We start from the raw sequence: 8,233 nt of genomic DNA on the forward strand, positions 1-8,233 counted from the left end.
GGACTCACAGAATCATGTTTTCAGAGTTAAAACTCCCAGAAAAGTTCATTTATCTCCTAATAAACATGTTGAGGCCCGTCTCGGGCCCGTGGGTGTGACATCCACACCGCCGCAGGGACAGACCAAGGCTTCGGCCGGGAAAGGCCACATGGATTACAGGGAGAATGCGTGGTCAGCAGGCCGAAGGCACTCTGGCCGCAGTCCAGCGCTCTCCCAACCCAAACATTAAAGTCCATCACTGGGAATGACAGTGATTTTCCTGCTCCCGCTCCGACCGGAGCGGCGATATTCCTGTCAGGGAAACCGCCACGGCGGCTGAAGCCGGGACCGGCACGTCCGCGCCGCGGTGCGCGCGTCGAACACAAATAAACACGCATCCCTCACAGCGGACACGGGACGTGACAGCACCCAAAGATATTTAAAAAGATACTGGGAAGGTATTTTTAGCTGTTGCGAAACGAGCAAAGAAAACCCGGACATTAAAAGCGTGCAGTCGAGACGGATGAGTGACTGGCTCTTAAACACACAGACAGACACGCGTTTAAAAATACAACACAGAGCATAAAACCACAGTTTTTAAAAAGGCACGGACCGAAACAGACCCGTGGAGAACCCCGTGTCCCACAGGAACGTGCCACGGGCTAAAAACACCGTCAATTAAAACAATTAAATAAAAGGCAACTGCGTACCATCAATCTGTCCTATAATTGGCACATCTTCACTTCTTTTCCCTGAAAATAGAATAAAGATAAATTTGAAATAATCACAATTTTCCTCAGCAAGCTTGTTGTGGTGGTGTCTCAAAGCATCTCAGTGGTGTCTCTCAACCGTTTTAAAAAATGCCCCAAAAATACCACAATTCAGTTTTGTTTTTTTTCTATAATCTATAAATGGAGAAAGTGTCTTAATAAAAAATTTAAATATTAAAAACTAGAAACCAATGGGGGGATGCATCCAGCACCACACCACAGAGAAGGGGAACTCTCCCCCCCCAGCCTGAAAACAGAACTGAAACGCCCTACCCCCCCCCGGGCAGCTAGCTCTGCTGGTTGACGGACCCCTCCGCCCCCGACAGCAGCCCCTCTCCCTCCTGGGCGTCGCCCTGCTCCAGCCAGGCGGCGCAGCAGGGCATCCTGGCCAGCAGGGGGCGGTGGAGGCCGTTGTAGAGCGCGGTTCCCGACAGCAGGATGAGGAAGCCCAGCACCTGCAGGCCGTGGAAGCGCTCCCAGCCCAGCGCCAGGCTGACGGCCCAGATCAGCACCGTGCGCAGGCTGTCCAGCACCATGCGCGTGGTCGCGCTCATCTCCTTGGTCACGCTCAGCCCGGCGAAGTTGAAGAAGGCGATGCTCACCGTGTTGCCCAGCAGGGCCAGCACGATCAGCGGCTGGTGGCCGATCTGGCAGAACGCGTCCAGCGCGTCCTCCAGGACCTGCCTGGGGTTCTGCCCCAGGCTGCCCACCGGGATGAAGTACATGGGGATGAGCAGGAAGGAGAGGATCAGAAACCCAAACAGACCTGGAGAGGGAGAGAGAGGGGGAGAGAAAGAGGGGGGAAAGAGGGAGAGGAGATGAGAGGGAGAGAGAGGAGAGAGGGGGAAGGGGATGGGGGAATAAGAGAGAGGGTGGTTTGATTATGGAGTTCACAGAGCTCTGTAGCTTTACTTCATGTTACTGTAGCGTTACTGCAGTGTTACTGTAGCGTTACTGCAGCACTACTGCAGCGTTACTGTAGTGTTACTGCAGCGTTACTGCAGCACTACTGCAGTGTTACTGGAGCGTTACTGGAGCGTTACAGACACACCTTCAGTGCCCACGGCCTTTAGCGGGTGAACGTCGTGCTTGTAGATGAACTTCTCCTCCAGCACCATCTGCACCGCCACGATCACCTGCGCCATGATGATCAGCAGGTCACCTACCAGGGCACAGGTCAAAGGTCACAGGTCAGAGGTCAGCTCCAGCACACACATTTACTTTTTTTCTTATCCAGAGCAATGCAGGGTTAAGGGCCTTGCTCAAGGGCCCAATGGCTGTGCGGATCCTATTGTGGTCACACCGAGGATCGAACCGCCGACCTTGCGGGTCCCAGTCATTTACCTTAACCACTACGCTACAGGCCGCCCCACATCCCCAGGGGACCGAAAGGAGCAGAAACGCAGTGCGATTCTTCAGTGGAGGTTTTTTACATTGTTGTTAAAGTTAAAGTGAGAGGTGTGGATGTTTGGATGAGCTCCGCAGGCTGGGCGGTAGCAGCAGAGCATTTCTCCCTGTGCGGCCGGAATGGAACGGTTGATGATGATGTGGGGATATCCCATCGGCCGATCGTGTACTGGCCTTTACAGAGGAACAGAACCCCAATGGGGAGAACTCTCAGGAGGATCCCAGCTGTAGAGTTGGAGCCCTACATCATCACTGAACATGGTCCCTGTAATGACCTGGCTGAGGTTGTGGTCTCACCTGTGATGACCTGGCTGAGGTTGTGGTCATGGTGTTCTCACCTGTGATGACCTGGCTGAGGTTGTGGTCATGGTGTTCTCACCTGTAATGACCTGGTTGAGGTTGTGTTCTCACCTGTGATGACCTGGCTGGTTGAGGTTGTGGTCATGGTGTTCTCACCTGTAATGACCTGGTTGAGGTTGTGTTCTCACCTGTGATGACCTGGCTGAGGTTGTGGTCTCACCTGTGATGACCTGGTTGAGGTTGTGGTCTCACCTGTAATGACCTGGCTGAGGTTGTGGTCTCACCTGTGATGACCTGGTTGAGGTTGTGGTCTCACCTGTAATGACCTGGCTGAGGTTGTGGTCTCACCTGTGATGACCTGGTTGAGGTTGTGGTCATGGTGTTCTCACCTGTAATGACCTGGTTGAGGTTGTGTTCTCACCTGTGATGACCTGGCTGGTTGAGGTTGTGGTCTCACCTGTGATGACCTGGCTGAGGTTGTGGTCTCACCTGTAATGACCTGGCTGAGGTTGTGGTCTCACCTGTGATGACCTGGTTGAGGTTGTGGTCTCACCTGTAATGACCTGGCTGAGGTTGTGGTCTCACCTGTAATGACCTGGCTGGTTGAGGTTGTGGTCTCACCTGTGATGACCTGGTTGAGATTGTGGTCTCACCTGTGATGACCTGGCTGAGGTTGTACTCGCTGTGTGTCCCGTTGGTGAAGTCAGCCAGCCCCACCACCACCAGGCCCAGGATGGTGGTCAGGATGCCGAGCCACTGGCTGGGCGCCAGGCGGCGCCCCAGGAAGGCCACGGACAGCAGCCCGGTGAAGATGATCACCGCCCCCCGCAGCATCTGGAAGCTGGAAGCGCTCGTCATGTTCAGGGCTGGGAGAGGACCAGGGAGAGACCGGGGTGAGGACCGCGGGGTGAGGACCGAGAAGTTAAGACTACGAGGTTAGGACTGAGAAGTTAAGACTACGAGGTTAGGACTGAGAAGTTAAGACTACGAGGTTAGGACTGAGAAGTTAAGACTACGAGGTTAGGACTGAGAAGTTAAGACTACAAGGTTAGGACTGAGAAGTTCACGGTCAGATCCAGGCGTCCAGGTTAGTGTGTGTGCAGGTTAGCGTGTGCAGGTTAGCATGTTCAGGTTAGCGTGTATGCAGGTTAGTGCGTGTCCAGGTTAGCGTGTGTGCAGTTTAGCGCGTGTGTAGCTAAGTGTGTGCAGGTTAGCGTGTGCTTCACTTACCCACATACATGATGGAGGTGCCGGTCATGTCACACAGGGCAGGGGGGAGGAAGAGGAGGGGGTTGAAGGACTGCCCCGGGTTCATTCTGGGTTCGGGTCGGCGCCGGTCCTGGCACAGGGCGATGTAGAACACCGCCAGGCAGCTGAGCTCCCCCAAAAACATCCCCACCGCCTGGGGGGAGGGGCAGCGTTACACCCCAGAGCTCAGACACTACATTACTCATGTAGCTGTCACTTTTATAAAAAAGCAACTTATAATTGATTAGACTGAGCAGGGGCGATGTGGGGTGTGAGACTGTGTGACTGTGTGTGTGTGTGTGTGTGTGTGTGTGTGTGTGTGCGTGCGTGCGTGCGAGTGTGTGTGTGTGTGTGTGTGTGAGAGAGACAGCACCTGTAAGATGTGTCTGTGTGAGACAGACAGTACCTGTAATATGTGTGTGTGTGTGTGCTTGCGCGTGTGTGTGAGAGAGTGTGTGTGAGAGAGAGTGTGTGTGTGTGTGTCTGAGTGTGTGTGTGTGTGCGTATGTGTGTGTCTGAGTGTGTGTGTGTGTGTGTGTCTGTGTGTGTGTGTGTCTGAGTGTGTGTGTGTCTGAGTGTGTGTGTGTGTGTCTGTGTGTGTGTGTGTCTGAGTGTGTGTGTGTGTGTGCGTGTGTGAGTGTGTGCGTGTGTGTGTGTCTGAGTGTGTGCGTGTGAGTGTGTGCGTGTGTGTGTGTCTGAGTGTGTGTGTGTGAGTGTGTGTGTGTGTGTGTGTGTGTGTGTGTGTGTGTCTGAGTGTGTGTGTGTGTGTGTGTGTGTGTGTGCGTGTGTGTGTGTCTGAGTGTGTGTGTGTGTGTGTGTGTGTGTGTGCGAGTGAGACAGACAGTACCTGGACAAAGGGGTGTGTGAACTGGTGTTCGCTTGTGTCCTTACACCCCGGTGCTGAGAAGTAGTCCGCCCACCTGGCAGGAGAAACACAAACACACATCACATGATCACCTGGACATGGCAAGGCCTCGCTGCTGATTGGCTGTCTCATCTTATCAACAGTCAACAGATAACAGCACTGAGGTTTCCCTCAGACTCGTCTTCCACCAGGCTCGTTCCCATCCCTTATTCCTCTCCTCTTTTTCTTCCTCTTTATCTGCCACTGGCTCCACCCATCCGGAGGAAGGGAAGTGGCAAGAACAATAAATTATGACGCAGAAGTCGAAAATACTTCTGCAAAGGATGCGCTCTTGCTCAAAGGAAAGATTGGGAGTGCCTAACTTCTACCCCTAGCTCCTAGAAGGAACATTTAAGGGGTTGGAATGTCCTTAGAGATGCCGGACCTCGATGGATTTCGGGGTCAGGAGCAGGGAAAGGAAAAGAGTGTCGAATAATAATAAGTGACTGAAGTGAGCCCTCTGAAGTTGCGTCAGGACTCATTACAGAGAAAATATGGGAAATGGCATGATGCCACCCGGTGGCGGAGATCCGTACTGCACCCGATAAGTCTCCTTCCGTTAAATCACCCCAGGTCACTCCACGGCTCCTCCCCAGGAGAAACACGGAGAACTCCGTCACACTGTCATCTGCATTGAGTCAATGCCTGTAACTCTCAGAAATGGCAGCCGTTGTCAAGACATGTCAAAATCATCTCTTCCCCATGAATCATTGAGTAATTACATATTTATTGATCAGTAATTACATATTTATGTTTATGCGTGAGAGAGATGGACAGACAGAGAGAAGGCAGACACACAAGCTGGTGGACAGACAGACAGAGAGAGTGAGAGAGTGAGAGAGAGAGAGAGAGAGAGACAGAGAGAGAGTGAGAGAGACAGACAGAAGGGCAGACAGGCAGATGGAGAGACAGGCAGACAGGGTTTCCATGGAGATTTTTACAGAACCGAGTGCAGTGTCTGCAGGAACAGGAAGTGACCCGCCCACACTGACTGGAATTACGTCACAGGTGGGAGAGATGGATGCTGCCATGTGACCTGGAGGATCCAGAGCCGTGTGTGGGGAGGGCCACATGCCCTGCTGGGGCCGCAGAGCATTTATGCAACAAAGTCCGATGTCAGAACGGCCAGGAAGTCACCGCAGGGCAGGTGACTGACCAATAAAACACAGCCATGTCGCAGCAAAGAGAGTGTACCTGGACCCCACTCACAAGACAGCAAACACCAGGAGCCCTGTCACTACTAAACAATGCTGGGGTCCCCTACCCTGGTCCTACAGAGCCACAGGGTGTGCTGGGGTCCCCAGCCCTGGTCCTACAGAGCCACAGGGTGTGCTGGGGTCCCCAGCCCTGGTCCTACAGAGCCACAGGGTGTGCTGGGGTCCCCAGCCCTGGTCCTACAGAGCCACAGGGTGTGCTGGGGTCCCCAGTCCTGGTCCTGGAGAGTCACAGGGTGTGCTGGGGTCCCCAGCCCTGGTCCTACAGAGCCACAGGGTGTGCTGGGGCCCCCAGCCCTGGTCCTACAGAGCCACAGGGTCTGCTGGGGTCCCCAGCCCTGGTCCTGGAGAGACACAGGGTCTGCTGGAGACCCCAGCCGTGGAGAGCCACAGGGTCTGCTGGGGACCCCAGCCCTGGTCCTGGAGAGCCACAGGGTCTGCTGGGGTCCCCAGCCCTGGTCCTGGAGAGACACAGGGTCTGCTGGGGACCCCAGCTGACCCTGCGGCTCTCCAGGACCAGGACTGGGGACTGAAGTGTGACACAGATCTTTCTGCAGACGGGGGGAATTCACTTCTGTTCTGCATCTCTTTATGCAAAGCGGGGAAGCTCTGTGGACTGGTTAAATGAAAGGTAGACTGACGCATTACAGTGAAACACGACACGCCTAATATCACACTGTAGCTTCTCCTTCTGAAACAGGAGCGCCACGCTGTGACTGGCAGCCAGCGATCCGTGCAGCTCGCCCTGTTCAGAGCGCCAGAGTGTGTCTTACGAACACGCACGGAGGAGAGGGAAGGAGGAGAAAAGTGAGGGCAAGACAGTAAGAAACTGAATTGATTTGTGCATTCTTAAGGCATGACATGCATATCTGAATTTATGGAGCGAAGGTCAGCTGTTTGAGTTCCTCTGCATGAACACCAGCAACAGTCACAACAACAACAACACCTCCCTGGAGTGCTGCAGATGATCTTTAGCCCCACACTGGGCCCCAGCCCACCCCAGACCACCTCAGACCACCCCAGCCCCTGCACAATTTACGGTCACCATGACATATTTTTATATTTATAAAATGGAAAAAAGTGAGACGTCATGCTTTTGTCTTGATTTGCCGTCACAAGTTGTCCGCATTTGCTGATGCTGCGTGTTCTGCACGTTGTGGTATTGCATGGCATGACCAGACCTGTGCGGTGCCAGTGACGCAACACCACGTGAATGCGTAGCTCGATTAAAAGCATAGATCGGCAAGTCTTTATAATGAGTGAGTGAATGAACGAAAGAATGAATAAAGCGTCCGATGCGAACTTTGTCTGAGCAGAGAGAATTACCAGGGCCATCCAAACGCACCGCCGCTAAAACACTGGTGATTTAAGTGTCCTTTGTGATTCGCGCCGTAAATATTCACAGACCGTTAAAGAATGTTGATCGGCCGATATTGGGAGTTCACTGAGCTGCCCGGTCGAGTTAAAGAATGAGAAGGCAACAGTGTGTAAAACACGGCCAGTCTTTAAACTTCTCCCAATTCATCAGCAACAAGCAGACCTCCCAACTGTATTACAAATGTAATGTAATGTATCCACAACAGTTCACGGTAAAAATCAATCAACGGTATTTCAACCATTGTCGTCGTGTATTTACACACATTAACATTGTTGTTTCCTGAGAGTAGGCAAAATCTAATCAAAATGTAAATAGGCAATAATTATTTTAGTCACTTTTTAAAAAATACATTTTTACACATTAGTATTGGATATTAAATAAACCAACCACTATTAAAAACCCATAGCCTACGCAGTGAAACCACGGACAGTAGCTGAAGGATTCTCCTTGTTTTGGAATTGCGCTACATTGGTCCAGAGCGTAAGGTCATCTTGTTTTGAGGCTACTTTCTGGTTTCAGAGCCCGACACGCAGAACACTTACTTGGCGGATAACGTGTTGATCGAGCCCGTGACGAGCATCATCCCCGCGAGCATGAATTGGTACTTGGTCCAGGCCATATTTCCTGCGTAAATACCTAGCCGGCTCGTGAACGGTTCGCGTGGGTGTGAGGCTCACTGGCTCTAAACGGCTCGAGCTCCTGATCAGTCGCTGCTGTAGTGGAAGGGCTTCCTGCTCGGTCACATGACTTCATGCATCAGCTGACTGAATTTCCGAAGCCTTTGAGCTTTTAGGAGACGGACAGATCAGGTTACGCTCAACATTCCCCGTAGATTGCATGTGGTTATTTAATGTTTCAAAACATAAAATGAATGTATATGTGTTTTAAATTACTTCTTGAATCGAAAGACTCGTCAATGCCCCTTGCAATAGGATATGTCATGCGGTTTAACTTGGTTAAATGTGCTCCTAGATTGACTCGAAACGAATGCTACTTCAGCATAATCTTCCTGAAAGAGTGAACATGGCAATTT

The 8,233-nt window shown here is 52.2% G+C and overlaps 1 protein-coding gene across 1 annotated transcript; it reads right to left on the reverse strand.

Moving 5' to 3' along the window:
* Positions 1 to 1,036: 1,036 nt before the first annotated feature.
* Positions 1,037 to 7,933, reverse strand: slc35f6 (solute carrier family 35 member F6). The gene is made up of 6 exons (XM_061241498.1): positions 7,743 to 7,933; positions 4,552 to 4,624; positions 3,687 to 3,858; positions 3,110 to 3,322; positions 1,801 to 1,911; positions 1,037 to 1,515 (listed from the first exon to the last, which is right to left on the reverse strand). The coding sequence occupies exons 1-6, from the start codon at positions 7,817 to 7,819 to the stop codon at positions 1,037 to 1,039; spliced, it is 1,125 nt and encodes a 374-aa protein (XP_061097482.1). The 5' UTR covers positions 7,820 to 7,933.
* Between the last annotated feature and the right edge of the window lie 300 nt (positions 7,934 to 8,233).

Source organism: Conger conger, chromosome 5, assembly GCF_963514075.1.
Source record: "Conger conger chromosome 5, fConCon1.1, whole genome shotgun sequence".
Taxonomy (NCBI): Eukaryota; Metazoa; Chordata; class Actinopteri; order Anguilliformes; family Congridae; genus Conger; species Conger conger.

Coding starts and splice junctions, on each gene's coding strand:
- slc35f6 (XM_061241498.1), bottom strand. CDS start 7,819: ATGGCCTGGACCAAGTACCAATTCATGCTCGCGGGGATGATGCTCGTC. Junction 1,912..3,109: donor CCTCAGCCAGGTCATCACAG/GTGAGACCACAA, acceptor GTGCCCTGGTAG/GTGACCTGCTGATCATCATG. Junction 1,516..1,800: donor AAAGGCCGTGGGCACTGAAG/GTGTGTCTGTAA, acceptor CTCCCTCTCCAG/GTCTGTTTGGGTTTCTGATC.